Here is a 26,808-nt window from a genome sequence, read left to right on the forward strand (position 1 = left end):
AATGGTAATTACAGGTCAGGTATAGAACAAGTGCTTTCATGCTTTGTTTTTTTTATTTTTTGTTTTTGTTTTTGTTTTTGTTTTTTTTTTTTTTTTTGGTATTGTTCCAAATCCAAATCCTGTCTAGGAAGAATAGCTACTAGTTCTTTGAAATGACTTTAATGGACGTACCCTTTTACAATTGTCTCACAGGCCCTTGGGACCAGGATTTTTTTTCATCACAAAAAAATTAAATCATTTTGTTTCCATATTTGAGTTAACACGTGTGTTCTCAGACATGTCCGCTTCCTATTTGCTGACGAAAAACTGGGTATAGTATAAACAACATTAAATAGGAAACGGACACGTCTGAGAACACACGTGATAACTCAGATATGGAAACAAAATGATTTAATATTTTTTTGTGATTAAAGAAATCCTGGTCCCAAGGGCCTGTCAATTGTCTAATGTGAACCACTATTGGGTCAATTATGATCTGGACACCAAATGTCTACAGATGAAGATGACACCGCCATACCATTATAGGCCGAATCTTTTGGTCACATGATAAAATGAAATGATTTGTACGGCTCAACTGCAGTGTACCCTGAACAATTGATAAAGTATGGACACATTAAAATAAGATAGAAGACAAAATCCAGCGTTATTTCATTTTTTTTATTTTCATTTTTCTACAAACCACTATATTAACAATAAATACCTTACAAGATTAAACATACATGTAGTAACATGGTCTTTAACAATACAGTCTCATTTACAAAAAAATATTGTGTTTCAAAAACAATATAAATACTGGGGTATGACTTAAGTGATAAAATCTCACAGCAAATAGTTGTGACAATGACAAAATGTGTCAAGCACTACAGTCCACCAACTTAAAAGGGAGAACAAAAACTACTTTGGATATACATGTACTTCACTGTATTGCACAAAATTTGTTGTGTAACGATTATTAACACAAGGCCATTCATAGTTAATTCATTGGTTCTCTCAACTTTGTTTCATGACAACAAATGAGGATTGGGCGGCACTTAAAATAAGTTTACCTTTTGATTACCCCCAAAGGAGTGATCAGGGTGCTTTTTACTATGTTCATAGTAAGACAAAATGGTGACAAAAATAATTAAAAAAAAAACAAACAGATGTGGCAATACAGTTGCATAATGAGGCCCCACTACTAAAAGATTAATTTCAGGTGGAGTAAGAAAAGGTGTAAAAGGATAGAGTATGGACAGAACAAATCTATTTATATACTAAAATTATTTCATGATTTTCAAGACATGATTGTAATTAATAGCACTATAAGCTCGGATAAAAACCGTTGATATAAAAAAGCCATATCTTGACTCTAAACAACTCAACATTCATTTGTAATTTACCTTTGCATCTCCCATTTCAACTTTTATTCGTCAAGAAATATGTCCACACAAAATACTCAATTTGTTGTATTAACAATGAGAAAAATTCACATACATAAATAAAATAGCAACAAGGAAAAAACAGAAAAAAACAACAAAAATGGTAACAAGATATGGTCCTACAGTGTTAAACAATTTGATCAATGTAAAAAAAAAACTTGAAAATATCAATTTTTTGTATCGATGAAAACGTAAGTCACAGAAATGTTTTTATACACTTAATTTTTTATACAAGTTCAAAGCATCCATCTTACGAATAATCATCATCATCATCGCTACGTTTGCTCCTCTTTGCCGGCATCATTCCTCCAACCAGTCCACTCGCAGTGTTAAACAGGTTGATTGGTGTACTTCCATCGGTAATAAGGGTGGATTTTAGGCCGAGGGACTGCAACATACGGACCTGTTGGTCTGGTCCAGCTGAAGCCATGGTTGCCAAGGTGTTGGCACCAATAGCATCCACCATATTCTTGAATTTTTCTGTCTCAATTGCAGACAGTTCTTTAGATTTGGAGAGCTCCATTTCGTTCTGTTCTCTGACATATTTAAGTTCAGCTTCTCTTGCTTGGGTAAGTCTTTCCAGTTCAGATTCCTACAAAACATGAACATAAAGATTCAGTGTTTCAATCAATCTAAAGTTTCGACCACACCATATTGTCAGAGCTGCCAAGTTATAAAAAATAGTAAGGCCAGAGTTCTGCTGGGGATTGCTTGTGTGGAGCAGACATTTTTGATTTTTTAAGCTTCTACATGAACATGATCGAAAACCATGGCTTTCATTTTGTATTGTAAATACATAACTGACAAATGCTGAAAAGACTGCAAAGCGGGTTTTCCTAATCCTTATCATGAACTCGTGGATCGTTATGGTGTATCCATCAGCACCATGAAAACTGATTTATTAAAAGGGTCATAGTTTTCCTTCCCTCGTTTGTCTACCCCGGACTTGACTTTTTATGAGCAACTCGGCAGGTGTTTCTAGAAAAGCAGAGGACGCTTACCCTACCGGTGCGCCTGGTCCATGCTGCCAGTTTTTAGTGGAGTCTGAGTTGCTCATTTACTTTTGTTACTTTGTATGTATGATTTCAGTTACTTTATGTTCTTTGTTGTGTATGTCTGTTTTCCATGTCTGGTCTTTGTCCCTGGATTGCATTCTTTTGATTGCCGCTATAACCTTGGTTCCCTTGATTACTCTTTAAAACCAGAAACGATCATGATAAAAATCAGGATTTTAATTTTTTTCCGACACAGTCTGTATAGTTTCGCTTTTTACCCTTTGACCATAAGGACGCTCTTCTATGGAAATGCAAGTCACCTGATGTCAATTCTGTTTCCCCATTGGCCAAATACAGATAACTAAGTGGCGTTTGAAAAAAAACTGTATAGAAAATTTAAAATGACATGCCATATGTGTTATTTTCTTGACACAAATGAAGAAACTTTGAAGTAATTAAAGGAACAAAATTTTACTGTGTGGGCTATCTTTTTTTTAAAGATAGTACTTGTATTCACTAAAACATTGGAAATCGTAAGATTTTCTTCCCAACTTACGCTAAAATAGTAAGGGTTGGCAGCTCTCTATTGTGGTGGCAAGACTGTTTAAAGGTTTTAAATTAGATTAGTTCTTTAAATATACTGTGAAGATACTTTTTTGAGTATCAACTTTCAATGTATGTCAACATTTTGAATCTTGCTGTAATTTAAAATTAGTGGATATCATTACAGCATCAACATTTGAATGAATATTTTACTTCAGAATTAGAATTTGCAGATAGATCAAATGATTAAAACCACTAAAATTAGTAACCCCACACAAAATCCTTCAGAACACTGAATACTTTAAACCAGATTATTTTTCTACTTTCCAGGATGTCATTTCAATTTTCCTGCTACATGTGTATTTTTTGCACCTGAAACTGTCTAAAATGTATCCCATCATTAAGGGACTTTATGTATTACAAACATTTTTTTGGAGTCAGGAAATGAAAGAAAACAAATCCCTTGTAAAAATAAATTGACTTGCAGTAATTGCTGGAAAAAGTAACTCGTAACATAGCTATAGATATTCAAACATATTTGTAAATTACTCGACATCCATCAATCCCTTGTATACACAATAAGTATTTAATGCATGATGGGTTAAACAAAAGAAAAAAGAACATTGGCATGAAATGTATCATAACAAGCTGAACATTATACTTACTGCTTCAATTTTCATAGCTTGAGACTTCAGTTTAGCCTGGTCTACTGCTGCCTGACCCTCAATTCTAGCGGCCTCAGCTCTGGACTGTGCCTCAGCCTTAGCCTGTCCTGTGCTCTCTACAGCAGCACTGTTGGCCTGTAACTCTAACAGTTCCTTCCTGGCTTTCTCAGCCTCTGCCTCATCTGTAATCTTCTGCCTTTCAAGTCTTCCCTTTGCCTCTTGTTCTAATCTCTCAGCTTCATGCCTGGAAGATTAAAATGGTGTCAGGCCAAAAAAAAAAATGCCTAGATCTCTTTCCTGCTACCCTACCTAACCTAGTTTTTTGTGCCTACCTTCAACATTTTATGGCTATTTTAGTTAAGCACTGTTAAAGTCTAGATTGTTTCCCCATTAACTCAATGTAAAATGTTACTGAAAAACTAAATAATTTCCCTACCCACTTACCCTATTTTTTTTTGCTGGCAGCAGGAAACAAGACTATTATCATTTTTGGCCTTAACTTCCAATACCACATAAGAGTGAAATCAGAAAAAAAATCTTGGCTTAATTGTGAAATAAACAGAAAATGCTACACCAAGTATTATCTTAAAGTAAAGGTTAACATTTTACCAAAATAATTACAAAATGTTCTTTGTCTATAAATATTTCCTTATGAAGAAAAGACTTTTTAAAATTATTTTTGTATTGTCATTTATTATCTTCTACATTTATACATTAAACCCAAAAAAATATTTGTGATACTGATATTAAAAGGCCAATAACTCTTGTTGTTATTCTTTTAAGTTTTTACTGAAATTGGAAACTTATACGGAAAATGTAACAACTAAAAAGAGTGAGCTAAATCCAATACCATGTTATCCCTAGTTTTTGATTTAGTGGCCAGTGCAGTGGAAGATCCAAGGGGAAGCTTACAGAAGAAAAGGGAGGTCTTAAGCTATTACTGGTCGATTTTAGTGTAAAAATGCACAATATCAACAAAATTTCCCGAATGGGGGAGGGTTTTCAACCCCAAAAACCTTGCTTGGGTATTCCATTATATACATAGTATTAAGTTTCTATAAAAAAGAAAGAACTATGTCACCAACCTTGCAGCAGCCTCTTGTGAATTAGTTGTAATTTCAATAGCCAGTTGTACAGATTTCTGTAAAGCATCTCTAGTCCTCTGATCGACTGGTTCCACAGATTGGATATCAATACTGGTAAATACCAAGTTGTTTTGAGAGAATTTGAATACATCTCTCACTTTGTCTTTCTCATCAAAACCAAACACAGATGATCTGATGATTCTAGCAGAGTTCTGAAATTATCATAAGTCAGATCATGTAGCATTCCAATCATCTAAAACAAGTATCTTCTATTCAAGTAAATCATACCAACCTCATACATGAAAATACCTTTAGTCAATGCAGAAAAACTTGTATGTCAAAGCTTGATAAGGCATGATAATTATACTTTTATATTCAGACATGATTTTACAAGGTCAACAAATAAAGCAGATACTGGCAAAATGGAAAGTAAATATACTGTAAAAAAATCATAACAATAAAATCTGGATTTGAAAAAGAATTTCCTGGCCTCACAAGATCTGTAGACAGTGTGGCTGCCAAGTTTTGGCAAGTAACTCTCTAGGTTTCAAAGATTTTTGTCGTGATTTTTGGTGTGATATTAAACTTTCAACATAGAACTCCAGATATTCCAACTGAAAACTGGCCACCATGGGATGCTAAAATTGGCAAAGATGGTCAGATGGATTTATATTAATACTATTCTAAATCATGAAATGACATTAAACCATCTACATTCAACAGTGCTAGACATACAAACATAGGTAATTGTACAATAGTTATCTATTCACAGCTATCACTACTCATTCAAACTATTTCAGTGAATTTACCTTGTGGAAGTCATCGAACTGAACTTGGGCAACGGCACCTCTCACTCTAGAAGCAATGGCCTTGCAAGCATCTCCGACAAAATCTGGCACACTGAAAATCTTAGCAGCTTCGGTCTGATCGCCCTTATTTTTAATTTCAAAATGCCAGTTATACGAGAGCTGAAGTGAAAGTCTGGCATGATCAGCTGTTTCCACGGTGATGATGTCAGTACAGAAATCAGGTCCAAGAAGTAAGCACAATGATTTGATGACATTTTGTTTCTTTGGTTTACCACCGGACAGACTGAGCTGTGTGAATTGTTCATCAGGTCCAAGCATGACCAATTCTGGACCAAATATAACCCTGAAATACAAAAAAAAATAGTTGTTCATATCTCATAAGAGATGAAATACTGCAATCAAAAGGATTATGATACCATAACACTGAAATTTTCATTACTGACAACTACTTTTTGGTACACAAGTTTTGTCCTACATTTATAGTCTCAAGAAACAGCCAAAAATTCACTTTCATTTTTAGTTCAAAACAGTAACTGACCACATTACCAATCTTAGTCACTGAGATTTAGAACTCATATTAAGAAGTTATACAAAATTTTGCACTTTGCCAGAGTTATCACTTTAAGAAACACTTCTTTTTTTTCAAAACCATAAAAAAGCTAAAAATCTGTGAGCAATGGCTCACTAGTGATATCCTTGCTTTTGACCACCATACAAGGAAAATATACGAAGTCCTAGGTAAACAGGAAATTTCAAAAGTTTTTGAAATAAATCCTACCTTGTGGCAAACCTACAGGATCAAAGTGTTTGAATTTCAAACCGCTGTGATAAGGAGTTAATGAGAAAAATTGTTATGGATGGAAACACAGACGACAATAAAACAATATAGCCCCCTCTCCTTCAGAGCTGGGGTACGAATAAGTATAGGGGAACATCATTGAGAACAGGGGTATGAATAAATATAGGGGAACATGTCCATTTACAAAATCCACAAAAATAAGCAACTATGAAAATTGCTCTGTATACAGTAAAACCTCAAGTATATCTTACCTAGCTTTCTTCTCCTTGTAATCATAGATCTGAACAGCAGCATTATGAGGCACCCTAAAGGTGACCACTCTTGTTTTGTCTCTGCTTCCTTTACCACTGGAATCACCCCCAGATTTGGCATAGTCTCCTCTATCAGCAAGGGGGTCCTTTCCCTTAGCCAGTAGGGTCTCTACTGCAGGGGGGAGCTCCTTGGCCCATAACTCCTCATCTTGGTTTAACATGTAGGTTTCGCCTGTAACTGCTCTCACCTAAATAAGGACAAGAGTAATGCATTAAGAAACTTATTTCACACATGCAGACCTTTCCTCATTTTATCATACAGGTATACTACTGTGAGACCTGTCTTAACCAAATACTGAAACATCCAAAAATCTGACTAAGCCAAACCCTGAATAATCTGAAACCTGTCTAAACCAAACCCTGAATAATCCGAAAATCTGTCTAAACCAGACACTTTATAGTCTCTTTATATCAATTAAAATCAAATTTGACCCTATATGAACCAAACACCTGTCTTAACCAAACCATTTTAAAGTCTACAAAAGGTTCAATTAAGACAGGTTTTCCTGTATAACCTTAGAGAGTAAAGAAGTCTTCAAATGAAAAGATTTTGTAAGAATAAAACAATTAATATGTATATCAATACATTAGTACACATGTACTATTATATGTGCTGAGGAGTCTTGTTTTGACAAAATTATGGAAGTATGCTTAAGTACTTATCAATATGTATCAGCAGAACACATCACTTCATTTTAAACTTTAAGGTTTTGGAGCTTAGTTTCTATTTTAAAACTAGCATTACCATTTCAAATTCAGAAATTTATTTATGCAGCTTTGTAATTTTAAACTGAATTGTGGTTTTAATTATTGCAATATCAGAACTCACTTCCCATATACTGAAAAAAAAAAAAATATGAGATAAAATTTTTGTGCTAAAGTTAAAGCCTTGTCTAAATTTTCAATTTTAATGAATGCTGAGTTAATGAATTAAATACAATAACATATCTTATAGACATAATGAGTTCACCAAAAAAAATAATAATCAGTGTACCTTTCCAGTTTTGATATCTCTGACGTAGATACCCTCATTCTCATCCAATGGCATTGCAGTCCTCTTCATGACGACCTCCACTTCTACAGGTGGAACATACTCAGCTGGTCCCCTGATCATCCATTTATCTCCTGGCTTGCGTTCAACATCCTGAAAAAAAAAAAATTGGACATAAAATTGAATTTAATTTTCACTGAATACAAAATATGACAGATTCTGCAAGATCGGGTGAGCAAAATGGGTCCAAACTATTTATCTACATAAAAAAAATATGGTCGGTAAGGAAAATGGTTACCATAGCAACAATAATAAAAATCAAGATTACCTTGATACTAGTATTTAAACTGAACAGTAATTTTAACTTTTCACAACAGTATGTTGTAACTTGCATGTGTACATCAGGCTGACATAACCAACAAGTGAAAAATTATAATTAGTACATGTAAACTGATGTACATGTACATGTATCCTATTTAACTAAAATATTACTGCAGAAGTTGAGATAGTCAAGACACAGAACGTATGAAGTTCACAGACGGAGCTTTTATTTTCAGTTTGATATTACAATGCAGATTAAGTTAAGTTACTAAGTATATACTGTATAGCAGGTATTTTCCACAGGTTCCAAATTTCATGACTTACTCAGTGAAAAAGGGGTAATAAATAATTGTTGTCTTTATCTATTTCTGGCCTCTTCAGATTTCATTGAAGAATGAAAATTATACAGGGGTTTGTAAAAAATCTTAAGTTTAATTTGGCAAGTTTTAATTTTCGTGATTCCCTAATCCTAAGGAATGTGGCTGAAAATAGCACCTTGGGAAAATTTCCTACCTAACGTTATTTGAACTTCAAAGCATGAGTTGAAGCTTGGAAATATTTATTCTAAGATATGATATTAATATTGGCCCTTGAAAAAAAATTCTCCAGAGATTCAAATTAGCAGTGGCCCAAAATCCTGGACCCTTAATTCCTGATCTTTGAAACTTTGAAATTTCATTTTCCAAGGCCTGGGACCATCAACTATAGTCATTGAGACTTTATTGAGGACTTTAGAGTTTATTCAAGTGGACCATGGATGGAAACTTGAAAAGGTCAAGGACCTTTCAACTTTAAAAGCAAATTCTTCTAAAAACCTTGAGATATGAATCTACTTTTTATGTATAATTTTACCAAATAACTGATAAACAACATTTTATTTCCTGTAATTCTGATTTAAAAACATGATAAACATTTCCCCTTCAAAACCATAAAACAACACGATACTTCTGTACAGTTGTTACAACTGAATCACCTTACTTAAAGGTATATTCAAATATAGCTTGATTTGACTGTTTTTTTTTTTTCTCATCTAGGCAAGATACCAGTAGGTTATTTTCCATTAACTAACTAGGTACAGTGACGTCATTAATGTTGGTCCACAGTCCGCAATTCATATAATGCCAAACTAAATAAGGAATTTGATGAAAGGACAAATATTAATTTTTTACCTTAATGGATCAGAACTTAAATTAAATGACTGGTATTAGTTTTTGACCAAGTTTAATATCTTCGCATAACCAACTTTAGAGCAGTTTACGTTTGTTCAGAAACCATTTTGTGAAAGTTATTTCGCATAATTTGGTCAAAAATTAAAAACAATCTTTAAATAAATGATCTTTAATATAGTGCATCCATACAAAGAAGGGTTTATTAGATATGTTAGAGTACCCGTTAGATTTTGTTCCAACCATTTTAATAAAATGTTAGTTCATCATAATAAAAGGAGCACAAACTTTGTGACAGACAGACAGGCATGTGAAAATCAACAAACTAAAGGAAAATTTTCACCAAGTTCAGACATTTTTTTGTACTTAGATATGGTTCAAAACACCAGACATTGAACAGCAGCAGTAATAAGATCATGACTGAGATTCTTATTTCATACCATGGTTTAACCAAGGGATGAAGTCAATGATACCTCTCTGCCCAGTCTGATCTTTCAGAGATGTAACAATAATGAAGTTTTAACATTGTTACTGCCTACTGGCATGTTTTTTGGCAATTCTACAGTAGTCTATTAAAACTATCAGGCAGTTCAAGCAAAGAAACTAAAGGCTCTAAAGAGCCTGAATTGCTCATTTGGAAAATTTATAAATCTGATTGTCATATTATTTGATAAACTACGACAGAAAGTAAACAATAATAGATCTTTCCTCACTACCTTCTGAAAACATTGCTAAACTTGAGCTTAACTAAACTTAACTTAAGCTAAAAATAATGCAATAAAAAAAGAATACACATATTTGAAAATTGCATAAAGCATATTTGTACATGAAATTGCATCCATAGCTGTGCTCAGGCATGTCCATTCCCTAATCACAATTGGTAACAACGTACACCCGATCTATATAAAGACACATACAAAATTTGAAATCAATCCGACCATTGGGACTTGAGATAACTGATAAAAAACAAATATGGACTTACAGAATGACAGATGGACAGACACACAAGGTGATTCTAATATACCACCTAGTCATTAAATGGTGTATAATAGTTAATGGCTGAATTTTTGCAGTGGTGGAAATTAATCAAATACAAAAGATAGAAAGATCAATTAATAATAATCATGAAATGCGGGTTAGAAGAACTACACACAGTAAAGATTGTGTATCACAAAATGACTAAAAGTAAAAAATAATACACTAATCATGCACTAATAGTTAGCTCATATCACTATTCAACTTGTTAATGGATTCAATGCAGTGAAAGTATGAAAATATGAAGTTGCATGCATTGTCATGCTAAGCAAATGCCCACTTGTGTACAGGAAGTTAATTTCAGACAGCACTCAAAATTGCCTACAATGTATGCCCCATCTACTTATACAAAGCTAGACACTATCCATCCATTTGGATCATAGATAACTACTACAAAACCCAGGCAGACAGAATGACCGACAAACAAGCTATAAAGATGATTCCAATAGGGTATGTAAGTCTCGTCATGTGATTCCATGGTTTCACGAGAATGAATCCTAATCTACCATTCAAAAGCATGGAAACTTTGTCATTTACAAAGATTTAAGTTCAGAATGAAAAAGATGAAAATTTTTAAGTGTAAAGATATCAATGGAAACAACAAATATAAATATTCTACATGATAAAAGTGTTAAGAAAAGCAATAAAAAGAAAATTTTGCATTGTAACGCAGCGTCCTGAGATCCCGGAAGTTTAAGAATAAAAGGCAGATTGGTTTTCAGATTTCAATACGTTCTACACTGTAAAATTCTGGTAAGGAAAAATGAACCTAGAATGAGACTTACAAACCCTATATACAACCAACTTCTAGGAAGTGGGTATGAAGACGAGGGAATGCCCAGGTCATAGGAAACTACTTTGCTTGATTTATCCTAAACTGTTAGGCAAAAAGCCAGACATTTTTATCAATGCTCAAACTATGCAGAAGTTAGTCAAGCAAAGCACTACAAGCACTGCAGATTGAGAACTTACTTTGGAGTCAGGCTGAAATCAACATGAAATACAAGGTCAAATGGGCCTGAATCCTTAACACGTTCCATGAAAGCTTAATGTTTAATTACTCCATGTAATTATAGTCTTAGTAAAAACCAAGAATTTCTTGAAACAACATGATTCAATGCAGTAAAATCAAAAACTGCAAATGTATTTTTGACACCACAAAATCTGTTTCTTTCTATCAAAAGTACTTTTGTTTTTCGTGAATCTAAAAGCTAAGAATAGCTTAAAACTTGACAGAAAATTAATATTAAAACAAAAATAAACTCTTACTATTCATTATCTAGCATTTTGAGACTTTATTCAACGATGAAAATAAAAATTCTTAAAATCTATGTTTTGATTCATGATGAAGTTATTCATGCAGAGTTAGTCAATTAAGCTATATAATTTTAATCTAGACTTTTAGAGTACCAGTCAATATAAAAATCAGATACTGTCCATATTAAAGTAATTCATGGTGAAGAAAAGCCTTTCCATATTCAGATCTGTACTTTTGAGAAAATTATACATTTATCTCCCACTAAAATCAACCAAATTGAATAAAATCAAGAACGATAACTGTTGTAAAGTGCTAATTTCATGTACAATCTATATAAATTTCATCTGAAAAGCACAACAACCTAATGAGATACTTAGATGACTTATGTGATCAGTAACTCTTTTTGAACAAGAAATAAAACTGAATTCGGTGGGTTTTTGACATGAATGAATCACCCACTGTCTGACTTTTCTAAAGACTGCTTTTTTTTTTAAACAACACTACCACATTTTCAAATTATATACTACATGTACATGTATCTGAAATCTACCATGTCACACCATTGGAATGCATGCCTTTAGGAAATACTAGTTTCATCGAATGTTACCGCTCAAGAACAAGTATCTACTGTGTTATTGTTGCAGTGATGCTCCTTTCCCCAGTCTTTAACTGCCCATTCAACAACTTACAAATTTATCTGTTACAATCCCCAGTCCATTTCTACCCTTTATAATGTGAATAAATTAATGCAATTGTGTAAGGCATAACTTACAGCATCTTTATCACTGAAGGACTCTACAGCTCTAAGGATAACACCTTCATCTTCTCCGAGGACGTAGACATTCTGAATTCCTCTTTCAAATCTCTCTCCAGGCATTAAGAAGAATGAACACTCTCCCTGCAAGAATGAAGTTCATATATATTTAAAATACTAGTTATTTGTAATACCTGAAGTAAATTTCCATGTGTTTTGATGTTACCTCCCTATCACAAAAGTATTGGCACTACCAAAACATCCATTTTGAGCTCTGATTTTTTTCCATTATCATAAAAGAAGTTGTATATAAGGGACATAACTTATGAAATCAGTGATATTTTTGTATTATATTAAATTTCACCAAAGCCTCTCAAGCTGTCGTTTGAAACAGAATAAAATGAATCCAAGTTACTTAGATGTTTACATAAGATTGATGTAAAATGCTGAATACAAACGTTTCATTGATTTTTAAGAGTTGTGTCCCTTACCCTAGGTCTACCTCCTTAAAAAAAAATCCTAATTGTTTACTTGACTTTAAAATTTTCTAACTTTTACAATACCCTTTCCTTTCTATTTAAATAGATATACAAATTTTCTTATAATAAAGATCACACAAAAAGCACAATAAGACATTCAAATTTTAAGTGTGTAAAGCTTCTGTCCAATACCTTGACCAATTTCTTCTTTCCAAGTTGAGGTCTGCCATGTTCATCTGATGGATCCAAGATGATACAATATTGTCTACTACTCAGTGTGGTTATATTCACAACTCCTACTACCTAGAATAATACAGGATGGCTTGTTGTAATTCATCATACAATGTATTTTCATGGCAGTGTGCTAGAATATCAGAAAAGTTTGGCTTTTCACTTGAAAATGAGCATCAATTTTAATTTTCTCGAGAAAAAAATCATTACTGGTTAATTTACTACTAATAACTTCAGGGTGGTCCGAGGTTAAGGACCCCCAGTTTCTGACTTAGGTCGTTTGACATTTAATTTATCTGGATCTGGATCTTGGACCTGAAACTCTATTGACTGATACTATGTGGACTTTTGATTTCCCATAAGTGAAACATTAGTTTGAATCTAAAAAAAGTCCAACATCTTCCTCTCGTGAAAGGAAATTTTAGAACCTCTGAACTACTGCGAAAGTACTTTAATTCCCAATATTCATGGATTACGGAAGATACACAAGTTTGTGGATTCTTGAATCTGTGGTTTTGAGGTTTTCAGTAAACACATCAATGAGATACTCTATTTCTTTTGGAACAAAATTTTGTGGTCTGGCTTAACCAAGAAAATCACGAAAATTGGTACACTATGAAAATTAGTATTTTCACAATATTAAAATTCAACTTTCCCATGAGTAACAGAAAATATGAATTTTGCATGTTTGCTTCATTTTACTATTTTTTTCAAGATAAAGAAGTTTGTGATGATTTATAAGCGTGTAGGAAAAAAATAGACCACAGAAACATTAAATTTGCAATGGTAATTTTTTTTACCTCTTCATAAACATTTGGGATGTGTGTTTCTGTGTCAGACATCTTGATCAACCATTCTTCTCCGTTCTTTCTCGTCACACCGAAGTCATCTTTGAATGTTCTCAGTGCTCTCATATGGAGTGCTTTCTGTGAAATGAAAACAATATACAGAATGAAGGACAAACTACTTCAATGCAATAGATACCATATTCTAACTTGTCAATAACATTAAGTTAAAGTTTGAACCTATTCAACTCCTGATTCTATAGCAGATGGAAATACATAAAAGTCATTACATACTCACTTCAAACTCACTGAGGAGGGTTTACGCTTAAAAACTAGAAAAGTTAGAGCATACATTGTAATAGATTTCTTAGCCGCTGTAAATTATAGAATTTTACAGTAAAGAATTGCTCCAACATTTGAACTCTAATAAAAAAAATACTCTACCAGCTGGGTATGCTGCTATTTCGTTTGGAAACATGATAGTACAAATGACAAAAAAATTTCAATGTGTGTTAATTTGGAAGGTTTTTCATACACCTTGAAGTCTAGATCATTTCAATACTAACCAAATACATGTATGTAAGCATTATTTCTATTATTCATACCTTTTCTGTCAGTACATATGCGTTGACAACATCTACAACTTCTTCATAAGCCCCTGGGAGGTAAGCTCCAGTCTTTTTCACCAGCCATTCCTCTCCAGTTACCCTGGCAACACCCTGTCTGTCAATAGTTTCCTTTCTGGCCCTCAGTCTGATTGCCTGGTTTGGTCTGATAACTGTAGCTCTAACAGTCTCCTCAATGACTACCTCCTTTCTGGGGATGTAAGTCCCAGGTCCTTCAAACAACCATTCATCACCAGCTGTTCTCTTCTCCTCATCATCATCCTCAAAGTCAAGAACTGCTCTCAGGCGCAGGGCTGAGTTAGCAGCTACTACTTTCAATGGAGTAACAACCTAAGGTTAATTAAAAAAAAAAAACATTTCAACCACTCAATGTGGGCACTCTATATTCTGAACCTCTAAGACTTGGAAATGGGGGCTGATGAGAAATGGTCCTAAATAATTTTAGGTTCAGTATTCTAGAATTTTTCAGAAATTGAGGTTTCCTCGGGAAAAATCCATATAAAATCAACTTTCCCACAGTCAATGACTGCTTTCCTAACAAAACAAATCCTTACAGCATATGAAGTTTTCAACTTGCCACGGGAAAGGGTAACTAAGTACCCAACTTTCCCTGACCAAATTTCACTTGCCCCGGGTAATGGGAAATAGGAATCCTAGAACACTGCAAGTTTCTTCACATATAATGTAAATATATTATTTTTTTTTGCTGTGGACAGAAAAGCACTAAAAATAGTACCATCCAAATCATTTTTTTAACACCACATAATGCCAAACATTTTTTTGGAAATCGATACCCTTGACTATTTTCATTTGACAGACTCTGAAAAAAATCATACACTAAATTAAAAATATAATTTTAACTAGTTTTATGTTGAAAGAGTTACAAAAATAATGTATAAACAGTTACTATTGAAACCCAAAATGAATTTTACTCAAATTATTTCCTGCACCCATTTTATTGTCCAATTATCATTTAAAGTTTATACTACCTGGTACATAGAAAATTATTCTTCTGTAGTGGAAATTTACAACCCTACTTTCTGACTTTGTATGAGCATCAAAAAGGCTGTTCATACAAAATTCTAGATTGATAACAGCAGGAAAATTATAACAACTCTGAAAATATTACTTGGATATGTAATAAGAAAAAAAATAAAAATCAGCAAATTACCAATTATATAAACTCGTAACTTCCTACAGAATTTTCATAAGGTACAATAAATGTTGGCTCAAGGGCCAAAAATTGACCTTTTTGAGAACTTTCCAACAATACAGGGGGATAGGATCCAGGGCAATAAAATTTTACCTGTTTTAGAATTTCCCCTGGGTACAGTGGGAAAGGATCCTGGGCCAACCTGATCTCCTGGTCAGCATGGACTAATTTAGCCTGACCACTCTCATCAAAGACAACTTTGGACTCTTTATCTTTGAGGACTGGGTTCTCTATGATACAATAATGCCTTGGAGGCACTGTGATCATCTTCTCTGGTCCATAGACCACCCTGGAATTAACAAAAAAATACAGACATATTGTAACTGATGTAAAGAATTAAATAAATAAAGTGATCGGAAAAAAAGTCTTAAAAAAGGCAAATTTGTGGTTATTTTGTCTTAATGTTGCAAAAAATAGTTTAATTACAAGGCACAGCTTCAGGCAACCATAATAGGTCCAAACATAAACATTTGGGGCAAGTATGGACACCACATTCAAACTTGATACAGCTTTGAAATTTGATCGCAATTAATCATTTGACACATAATAAGAATTTGTTTTCTCTATGCTCCTAAGCCTTAACATTTTAGTTTAATGAATAAACTTCAATAAACACCAAAACCAATTACAAGGCAATGACTATGAAGTTTCAATCATCATTTCTAATGTATTTTTGAAGCCTTGAAGATTGAAGATTGAATTTTTACATCCATTAATTAAATTTACAGGCTCAAAAATAATTGTAATGGTTATCAGTGATACATACTGCCTATGTGTTTAACTGAAGTAGATTTGCTGTTTTTGTAAAATTGAATAGCTCCTTCAATGAGCTGAGGTTTCCCAGCCGTGTCAAAACAATGTTCTGTACATGCACATACATGTACATGTATGTGTAGTAAAGATCATGTGACAAATACAGTCATTGGGATTAGAATTTTCAGAATGGGACATTTTCTGTTAAATTCAGAATTTCAATAAGACATTCTTTAACATTGTAAAAATTTCAAATTTGTATGGGACATTTTCAATTTAAATGTGTTAAATGGCACATGGCCCTCCTCTAATCCTAATCACTGCAAACAGGAGAAACATCAACTCCTGCCATTTCAACAGTTATTTAAAAGACTTCAAGGTTTCAAACTAGTTTGGGTCCAGAACTGTTAATTACTGACCCTTTAAAGTTTCATCTACATGGGTCCAGTAAAAAAAGTATCTTCAATGATGAACCCTATATCTGACACTTCATTGAAGGCTTTTAGATTTTATCAAGTAATTTGAGTCATGAAAATATCCAAGACTGTTTACTCTTGAAAGTTAATTTGAATCCATTGACTTAAATTTCAATTGACTAAACTTTTAGTTTTGAATTTCAACTGGCATGACTTGCCCTGACCACCCAGTCTTATAAGAACCCTTGTCAGAGCAAATGAGCCTTACCGTTCATTGTCCTGTCTGATAAATGTCTGTGGACCAATTTCAAGTCTGGTGATATTAAGATTCTGGTCCAGTACATGGAGATAGTAGTATGGTGGGATTCTATAGATAGGTTCATCTCCAGATCTTCTTGGTGCCGACATGGTGAACTTACTGCTTATTCACTGTAAAGAGACAATATCTAATTAGGTAAATACAAGTAGTACTTTTGATAAGTTAAAGAAATTTTAGAAATGAGTTATAAAGATAATTATATGAAATTCAAATTTCACAGGATATGACAGAAATTTATATGTGTGATTACTTAAAAAATAAATCACAGAAACTCCATTTTATCATTGTTTTACCATGGGCTGGCCATTTATGTCACATTGTTTCACCCCGAGCTTTTATTCCTCTTCCTCATCCCTAATTCCTGGATATGCATATCATACTTGAGTGTATGAAGTATAATAAGTATAAGCCTAGCAAGACCACAGAAAGCCTGAAAATCAATATTTCTTTCACAGTGAATCTTAGTATGTGGCAGTATTGCTTTTTCCATCTTCATGGTCAGACTAATACAAGAGTAATCAAGGGAACCAAGGTTATAGCAGTAGTCAAAAGAATGTAATACAAGGACAAAGACCAGACATGGAAAACAGACATGCACAACAAAGAACATAAAGTAACTAAAATCATACATACAAAGTAATAAAAGCAAATGAGCAACTCAGACTCCACTAAAAACTATGAGCATGGACCAATGGTGAACCAGTAGAGTAAGCGTCCTCTGCTTTTCTAGAAACACCTGCCGAGTTGCTAAGAAAAATTCAAGTCCAGGGTATACAAACGAGGAAAGGAAAACTATGACCCATTGAATAAATCAGTTTTCATGGTGCAGATTGATACACCATAACGACCCATGAATTCATGATGACGACCATAAAACTTCTGTAGTGATAACTACAATCTTGTAGCAACATACCCTGTTCCAGAAGCCTATTTTTTAGAGTTCTAGCGAAAATTTAAAAACATTGTATCATGCATATTACTTTGAAGAACATAACAATACAGTTCATGAATGATCACAAATTTACCCATGTTCAAACTTTGCATGGATAAATTTACCACAGAAACCATAAAAAAAAATAAAAACTACATGTAAATACACGATTACAGATGAATGGCATATTCATATACTCAAACCAATTCTCAGTTTGCAAATTGAGAAAAAAAATGTTTCTAAGAGACAGCTATACTTAAAAAATAATTATCCCACAAAATTGTCTGCCATACAAACCTAGTAAACTCTTTCTGCAGTTTAAAGTTTTATACATGGAAATGGGAAAATGGAACCTATTCAATGTCTTTCCCTAACCAAATTTTCCCTTGCACAGGATGAAATGTGAAATCTAGGTCACTGCATTGCTTTCATTTATTTTGGGATGTCTTAAACATTTCTTATTTACTATTTCCTATATATTCTATATTTGTACAGGTTAACCCGACGTGAAAATTTATACCCACCCATTAACAACATCTGTCAACTAAATTGTATAAAATTGTTTAAAACACATTTCTAAATGTGTCTTATAATTCATCAGGAAGAGAAATAAGCAAGCCTTCTTCACAAAAAAAATCACCCTACTGTGACAAGACAATTGCACATATCTTTTAACACCCAGCTTATTCTTTTTTTAGTGGGTCCTATAAAAATGTGACGTATCACACTTTAATTCTTATTAAATAATCAAGCAAATCTATTTAACTCATTACTGCCTTCTGCAATATTTCAGCATGCAGCCATACTCAGTATGCCTTACAATATATGTATATTTGTTAAGGTACTGAACAAGATACATTTATACAGTTGCAATATACAACTCCCTGCATTCAACAAAATGTGGATTTCATTTCAATCAAGACAACTTATAGAAGCTTTAAAGAAAGGCGGCAATACACTGTAACATGAAAGATAAAGGAAAGATAACACCACGAGATTTTGAGTACAATACGCTTTCACAATATCTTTTTTCTTTACATATTAAACATTGAAAACTGATCTCTTACATGTACATGCAAATACACATATAGGTTAATGGTGCAAAATTAAGCATGATCAACAACATCTCCTGCTAAAACAGGTCCCAATTCATTGCTATACATGTACTAGATCTTCAACACTACCCCAATACAATTTGATTCATCAGTTAACCCTTTTATACTTAATATCACTGCTGCTAGCATCAAAGAAATAGTGTTATTGGGTGCAGGGTAACTTGAATATTAATTATTTACATTAAAAGAGAATTGGAAAATCCACATTCTAATGTGCATGTATAATTGGCAATAGTAACAAAAACTGACATCAAAATATACAGCCTGAATTACAATCATTTGATGAATCAGCAAAATTACACACCCATATATAATATTGATCTACATATACCATGTAAACATAACATAGATTACCAGTGTATTAAATTGTCTGGTGGCTAGCCAATTCAAAGTACATCATCGCCTAATCAATAACATGATTTGATCATAAAAGCAAAATTATTAGGATAAAAATCTGTCTGGTAAAAAAATATGGTATACCTTTACCTTAAATAATGCTGACAAACTGGATTTTAAACTGTGTTGGTTGGATACAAGCCAAACATTTGTTTTTGCCCTTTAACCCAACTATTAACAATAATCAATGAAACCACTTACATTATTGTACTTTGTAGATCTTAATACTTGGTCAAGCATGTCCCATGTTTGTACAAAGGATTAATATTTAGGATTATAGTAATATATGTACAAACACATACCAGTACTTGTATTGGATAAAACAGTGTATATATCATTTTTTTCTAAAACCAGGAAAGTATTTCGTAGATCAGAAAATTTGGGAAAACACCTTCCTTGATATATATCCTTTTTTCAAAAAGAGATAAACACGCGACCAACATTTCGTGCAACATAATTGGCTGCGCCTATTAAAAAACATGAGGAAACTAGCCATATTAGAATCAAAATAAATCATGATAACTAAATTTTATCATTGTTTTACCACAAGCTGGTCATTCAAGTCACATTGTTTTACCCCAAGTAGACCACATGCATGTAGCATTGATCAGTGGTAGATCCAAGTGGGTTTCACAACGGGTTAATCTCAACCCATTTATTTAGTTAGAAAAGTTAAATGCAAAATTTTGGCAAAAAGGAGCAAAATTTCTTGATCTGCTCCTGAGTAACCATCTAATGTGGTCACTTTCATGTTAAATAAGTACAAATGTCTCAAGCTTTTAATAAATATTTGCTATTTCCAAAGAAAATATTTTGAAAAATTACTAAAACCCCTCTGAAACAATTTCTTAGGATGAAATCAACACAAATCTACATGAACTCATGCACTGAATAATAGAATGATGTCTGATCAAAAATGAAAGTTGAATGATACATTTACAGAAAGTATATGTATCTTGTATAAAATGTACAAAAAAAAACATTACATGTTATACAAGTCCACCTAGGATATGTCAATAAAACTATATAAAGAGATGATAATGTACATAAAGCTGAAATGAGGTACTTGTAAATGAAGTGTATACATCTAAGACTACTTCATCAAAGCTATTACCTGTGTAGGAAAAATGAAACTACTGGGCCAAATTATTTCAGCAATAAGTTCCCCATGTTGAAAAGAGAGAAAAATTATAGTAAAATGAAAACTACAAACCTCCTTCTGAATTTATCCTTGTCCAAAAATGCTGGCAAATCACTAATTACTAACTCCTGACAAAATGTGGTGCAATAGCCTGAATTAAAATGGCTGATAGACTTGTCAAGTCTAAAAATAGAAATGGGGATTTCACAATAACTGAATACACCTTAATGTATACAGCACATCTTAAGTGTTAAAATGTTAATCTGTTGTAGCCGTATGTTTGTAAAATACTGTGTTACTAAAACAAAAATTGCATAGCAAAAATAAACATTAATTGCAAAGAGAGGATCTTTCTGATCTTTTTTGCAAAATATAAACAAAGCTTGCTCGTTTGTATCCAATGTGTATATTTCGATAAAATGTTAGTTTATTTGAATTTTGGATTTGGGAATGTTGCTCTTGCATAAATTGATCGGTTATTCGTTGTTTTATATTTGATAAAATAGGTTTAAAGCTACATTTTTGATAGATTATGTGTGAAAAACCAAGTTTATTGATAATAGAATACATTCTCTTTGTCCAAGTGTTATTGTTTTCTGTAGCTTGAAATATTTTGAAAGCCAAAGTGTTTTCTGAGGAAAGAAGATGATTTAAAAATTTAACACAGGAAAACATAATTTTTGAGTGAAGTGGGAGTCATCCAAGTTCAGAATGACATGCAGCATTTGTAGCTTTGCAATGTACACCAAGAATTTCCTTGATAAATTTTAAATGAAATTTTTCTACAACTGAATTATTAAAAGTACATGTATCAATATCTATACCCCAGACTTCACTACAGTACAAAAGAATGGGGCTAATTAAAGTATCAAACAGCTTTTCTAATAGATGACATGAATGATCTGGCCCTACTGACTTTTTTATCTTGAATAAAGCTTTTCTAGCCTTTTCCATCAGCAAAGATACAGCTAAATTAAATTTACCATTATAATGTAACATGACATCAAGATAACAATATTTTGGTACTGTTTGAATGATATCATTATTGTATGTAAACTCATTAATATAAGATCTACCATTTGAATTAAATACAATAACTTTAGATTTGGACACATTAACATATGATTTCCAATTACAGCAATATTCATGAACAATATTTAAATTAGTTTGTAAACCTTGTTTACTTTCAGATAATATAACTAAGTCATCAGCATATAAAAGACAATTTACTGATATATTCCCAATTTTTACAATAATTTCACTTTAATACCTTTACAATGTCATCTAAAAAAATATTAAATAATAAAGGACTCATAACATCACCTTGTTTGACACCACATTCTGATTTGAATGTGGAACTTAGTCCATTTGAAAATTTGATTCTATTTGTAGTATTATGATACATAGAAAATATTATTTGAAATAGTTTTGGAGGAACATTTGCTGACGCAAGTTTGTAAAAAAGACCAACCCGCCAAATGGTATCAAATTCTTAATAAATAGGCAATTCCCACTGGAAATCATTTCCCATATGGAAATAATAAGCTAATATACAATGTACCTATGGCTTACATGTGCCCCATGTCCCAATCAAAATTTGATTAATTTGATAGAAGTATTTAATGGAGATAGACCCTGGCTCAAAGACAAAAAAAAAATAATAGTAATTATATGTAGTAATATTTAAGAATTTTTTTTTTTACACCTGCAACTGATTTTATTCCTGAGCTTACTGTTAATTGGTACAATTCAATAATAAAAATGGTGCATAGCTTTAAAAAACCAAAGAAATATAAAACAAATTAAAAACTTATAGGATAATAGATCCTTTTGTCTTAATGGCAGGGTTGTTATCCAGGTCTGATATCAGGAGGGGAAAAAATAATCGGCTGCAACAAATTAACATGTTGCATGGCCAAAATTACTAATTCACGGCCACCACTAGTTAATTTGTGGGCATGATTTATTAATTCATTGCAGCAATATATTAATACATGGCAACAATTCAAAAAACTCATGGCAAAGTTACGCTTTTCTCAACAGAGAAATTTGCGCACCAAATTTGAGAAACTAATTTATAAACAGCTAAATACAATGTAGCAATAGTGTTCTATAAAAGAATTATGATTGATTGATTGACTGATTGTTGGGGTTTAACGTCCGAGCAGCAATATTTCAACTATATTCAGACGATGAACATGAAATGGATGATAAAATGAACATGAAATGATAATGAAATGAAAAAAAGGGATAGGACACAAGAATAATAGGGTCGAAAAATTTTGATCGCCACTAGAAAAAGGGAGGAATGGGTAAGGTCGGACAATTTAGCCTTCTGTGGCAAAGAGCAAAGGTTCCTACTCCTATCAAATACCACAGCAGAGTTCTTTAATGTGCGAGGAGCGTGACATCTTTCCAAACAAGGTGCACCACTCTGGTTTGCGGTCAGGTTTTCGTATTCTATAAAAGAATTGAAAGTGACTTCTCCCTTTAGTATACATGTACACTCCCTGATCTCACTTTATTTGACCCCAATAAGCTTTCATACGATAGTCGATGATGATGTGTGACATAATACATGTACTTTCCCAAGGTAAAACAAAAGTTATATCCTAACTGAAGTGTGTATCAAGAATGTTCATCATCTATCTACAGTTAACATAAAATGATCTTTTCAATAAGCACTCCAGATAAGAATCATGCAAAATGTAATTTATGGTTGGAAAGGCTTCATATTTTTATTTTTGACATTTTGTTTAAAATGTTATAGTTCACAGAAATTAACATGTGCCTACTCATGACCCTTGTTCTTGGGAGATAAAATTATATACATTGTAGAATGTACTATAGAATTCAAAATTAAGGAAGAAAACTGTAAATGACATTAAAAAATAATAGAAACTGTTGGATTTTCTATGTGGATTATCCCTGAGAGCAGACAGATTAGAATGAATAATCAAATATCTCATCATATAGACCTATAAAGCAATTTAATAACAAAAATAAAAATATGCAGCCTTTTTATGGGGTCTGTATAACATATTACAGAATTTGCATGATTTTTACAGAGACTAGTACTTAATTTATCACAAAGCGTTCAAGCTTTGAGACCAACAATTGTATCCCAGTGAATAAGAAATCAAGGGAACCGAGATTCTAGCGGATATCAAAAGAATGTAATTCAGGAGCAAAGACCAGACATGGAAAAAGGATATAGGCAACAAAGAACACACAGTAGCTAAAATAATCATACAAAGTAACAAAAATAAATGGACAACTCGGATTCAACTAAAAACTGGGAGCGTGGACCTGGTGCACTGGTATGGTAATGTTTGAAATGTAAAGTTGAGGCTTTTTTTATTTCCCTATCGCTACATTGATCTTGAAAAATAAAATCACAAATTGCAGTCTACTTGTTTTAATCAAATTAATTTCAAATCCATATACATGTTACATGTATTTGTAAATTCTGATTAATTTGTACAAGATAACCCTTATTTCTGAAAAAAGTTAACTTTACCACCCCCTCCGCTGACCATGCAACCATCCTCTTTTTTATTTAGATAGTGAATATCCAAATAAAAAAGGGAGGGTTGTATGGTCTGAAGAAATTCGGACTAGAACAACTTAAACTTAACCCCCCCCCCCACGGCTACGGCCGTACTACACGTCTACAGGTGTGCAAGTTAAGGCACGAAACCAAGTGTCTATATATGGGCAACGAAGACTGCGCCATACCAATATACGACCGCAATTATTTGTTTGTGCATATAAACATTGAAACTACCTTTTTTGTAGCAACGCCAACGACCCACGAAAACTGTAATCCCGCCTCTGATTGTGTTTATTTTTAGTTATTACAGAACAGGGGAAAACCCAATTCAGCGTCACCACTGTGTTTGAGTAGAGATCGCTATCCTGGACATAAAAATCGTCTGCTACAACAGATATTTGTAAGATTTCCAATGTCTCATTGGAAGTATAAGACGCAACTGTTCTTTTAGTTTGCATCCAAAACATCATCAAGACAAAACTTACAGACTTGATTTTTTACTGAAAAACGGTGCTATCCACAGGCACTTGTTTCATATAAAAAATAAAGGCGAGGGAGCTATTTCTTTATATGAAACATGTGTCTGCAATGCTTTCCCCAAACTCTGTATTTGAATAGAAGCCAGTTATTGACAATAAAAACAAGCACCGCGTTTGCAATCCCAATTGCTTATACATGTATATAGGAACTCAATGGAGCGGGCCCTCCCCTTCACACATTTCAGAATTTCTGGATTTGCAACTGAAAAGTATATCAAGACATGCCTAATTTCCATAGAACTTTGTCTTTTACAGATAATGGATACAGAAAATAAAGAACAAACAACTCTAAAGAAAAAAAAATGTAATGGTAATGCAGATTTACTGGAATTTTTAGAATCATTTGAAAAACATCAACATTTTACAGATGATTTAATACTAGAAAAGTCAAAACTGGAAAAAGAAGTTGCAAGTCTTAAATTGGATAAACAGAAAATGTGCAAGAGAATTGAAGACTTGGAAACTCAACTGAATAATTTGCAAGTAGTGATAGATTCTACACATAATAATTTGGACAAGATTTGTGACTTAGAAGATGAAAACAGATGTATGAGATCTGAAAGCGAAATTCTAAAATCAAATATCGAACAACTAAATGAGGAAATAACTAAAAACAGTAAAAAACATCAAGATGAAATTGTTGAACTAAGAAAGGAAAATGAAATTAATCTCCATGAAGTGAGAACCTCAGTTAAATCAATGTTTGAGAAAGAAAAGGAAGTGATAGAAAAGGATATGCAACTAAAGGATAAAGAAATTGAGGACCTGAAACAAAAACTGATAATTATGGGAAAGGAGGCTGAAGCAGAAGTTGTTAGAATTTCCATGGAATATGAAACTAAATTGACTAAACTCAGACAAAAAGTTCCATCATCAAACACGAATAATTCTTCAACTAATCAAGAGATTTTTAGAATGAAACTACAGCACATGAAAAATGAGCATGATAGAGAAGTGAGGCTTTTGAGGGAGAGAATATCTGAATTGGAAGAGAAAAAAAATATTCCCCTACCTCAAGGTGGAAATAGGATGACTTTTACATCTAACAATAAGAAAAGAAAATCTTGATTCAGTAATGAGTAGTATGAAGGTTGAGATGAAAATACTGCACTTTTGTTGATTGTTTGGCTTGAAAATGTGTTATTTATTAACCCTAGCCAAATTATTTTTAGGATCATGCAAAATATCAAAAAATAAATGTCACCCAATTGAAACTTCTTGATTCCATATGGTTATCTTATACCAAATAATGCTATGTCTGTTCTGTCTGTCCTTCTACCCATACTGACCTTATTTTTGTACCTACCCTAAATATATGTTATGGTTATTTTAGCTCAAGCACTGTTTAACTCTAGATCTCATTGTTGAATGTTTTTGAAAAATAATTTCCGTACTCACAGCACTAAACACGACGCGTGCAAAGAAGAATAACTCTAACGATAAGATTACGGTATTTTCAATATTTTATTGTATTCTTTGAAATGAAGAATTTTAAGTTCTAAATTTTGTACAGAATATCTATCTAATATCTAATATATCTGCAGTACTAAATTCAGACTTAGACTAGACTTAATACAGGAGCATGGATTCCTTTCATATTTTTTTTATTGTTCCAGCAGGTTCATTATTATTCCCAACAATATCAACTGCACTTTCAATATCAAAGCAGTGTGCCATTATAGTAAGACTCTGCAAAAATTGACAGGGCTTTAAAAATTGGAAATAAATGAATTTTGAGTTTATGAAATTTGAGTTATTTGAGCACGATAAGAGAACAATATCTACTAACAAAAGTCTTTCTTGTATTTTTCGTATAATAAAAATCTGGCAACACTGTTTAAATGGACAGATTTCAAAAAGTACATTTGAAAGGTTTTATTGCTAAATAATTGTATTTTTTCAAGAACCGGCATGTGCCACTAAAATGGTCGGGGGAAGGGGGGTGGCATTTTTAATTTTTTTTTTTTGCATTTTGCAAATTTTTCCAAAAAGCAAACATTTTTTGCCTCACTTCGTTTAGCCTTTTAATATGATTTTGTTTACACCACATTCTGAGACCATGAATCCGCTCCTGTATTTCGAAAAATGACATTAACCTAGTGAATGCAAGCATTTACTTTTTTTTCAATAAACAGATCTCGTTCTTTCTTTCTACGTAAGA

The 26,808-nt window shown here is 32.8% G+C and overlaps 2 protein-coding genes across 6 annotated transcripts; one reads left to right on the plus strand and one right to left on the minus strand.

Annotated features, from left to right (window-relative positions):
* Nucleotides 1–643: 643 nt before the first annotated feature.
* LOC148607314 (major vault protein-like) lies at nucleotides 644–24,380 on the minus strand. Of its 5 annotated transcripts, none has more exons than XM_088547122.1 (15): nucleotides 24,343–24,365; nucleotides 20,628–20,738; nucleotides 16,922–17,082; nucleotides 15,578–15,773; nucleotides 14,251–14,601; nucleotides 13,661–13,786; nucleotides 12,822–12,932; nucleotides 12,169–12,294; nucleotides 11,111–11,122; nucleotides 7,620–7,769; nucleotides 6,566–6,813; nucleotides 5,516–5,858; nucleotides 4,707–4,918; nucleotides 3,622–3,865; nucleotides 644–2,010 (listed from the first exon to the last, which is right to left on the minus strand). In XM_088547122.1, the coding sequence occupies exons 3-15, from the start codon at nucleotides 17,059–17,061 to the stop codon at nucleotides 1,669–1,671; spliced, it is 2,601 nt and encodes an 866-aa protein (XP_088403248.1). In that variant the 5' UTR covers nucleotides 17,062–17,082; nucleotides 20,628–20,738; nucleotides 24,343–24,365; the 3' UTR covers nucleotides 644–1,668. The 5 variants fall into 5 exon arrangements, with proteins under 5 accessions (XP_088403248.1, XP_088403249.1, XP_088403251.1 ...); XM_088547123.1 differs by having other exon boundaries at nucleotides 20,529–20,738; nucleotides 24,343–24,360; XM_088547125.1 differs by lacking the exon at nucleotides 11,111–11,122 and having other exon boundaries at nucleotides 24,343–24,364.
* Nucleotides 24,381–24,418: 38 nt separating this feature from the next.
* On the plus strand, nucleotides 24,419–25,861 carry LOC148607315 (coiled-coil domain-containing protein 152-like). Its single transcript, XM_088547128.1, has 2 exons — nucleotides 24,419–24,508; nucleotides 24,903–25,861. The coding sequence occupies exon 2, from the start codon at nucleotides 24,906–24,908 to the stop codon at nucleotides 25,713–25,715; it is 810 nt and encodes a 269-aa protein (XP_088403254.1). The 5' UTR covers nucleotides 24,419–24,508; nucleotides 24,903–24,905; the 3' UTR covers nucleotides 25,716–25,861.
* Nucleotides 25,862–26,808: the final 947 nt, after the last annotated feature.

The sequence above is a fragment of the Perna viridis genome, chromosome 9, assembly GCF_037379345.1.
Source record: "Perna viridis isolate PV_CMFRI_1.1 ecotype Kerala chromosome 9, ASM3737934v1, whole genome shotgun sequence".
Taxonomy (NCBI): domain Eukaryota; kingdom Metazoa; phylum Mollusca; class Bivalvia; order Mytilida; family Mytilidae; genus Perna; species Perna viridis.

Bases quoted from the DNA above. Each gene is read 5' to 3' on its own strand.
- LOC148607315 (XM_088547128.1), top strand. From the start codon at position 24,906: ATGGATACAGAAAATAAAGAACAAACAACTCTAAAGAAAAAAAAATGT.
- LOC148607314 (XM_088547122.1), bottom strand. From the start codon at position 17,061: ATGTCGGCACCAAGAAGATCTGGAGATGAACCTATCTATAGAATCCCA. The intron at 6,814-7,619 runs GTACACTGATTA...GTCCTTATTTAG, and splicing joins GAGATATCAAAACTGGAAAG to GTGAGAGCAGTTACAGGCGA. The intron at 3,866-4,706 runs GTTGGTGACATA...TTAATCTTCCAG, and splicing joins TCACAAGAGGCTGCTGCAAG to GCATGAAGCTGAGAGATTAG.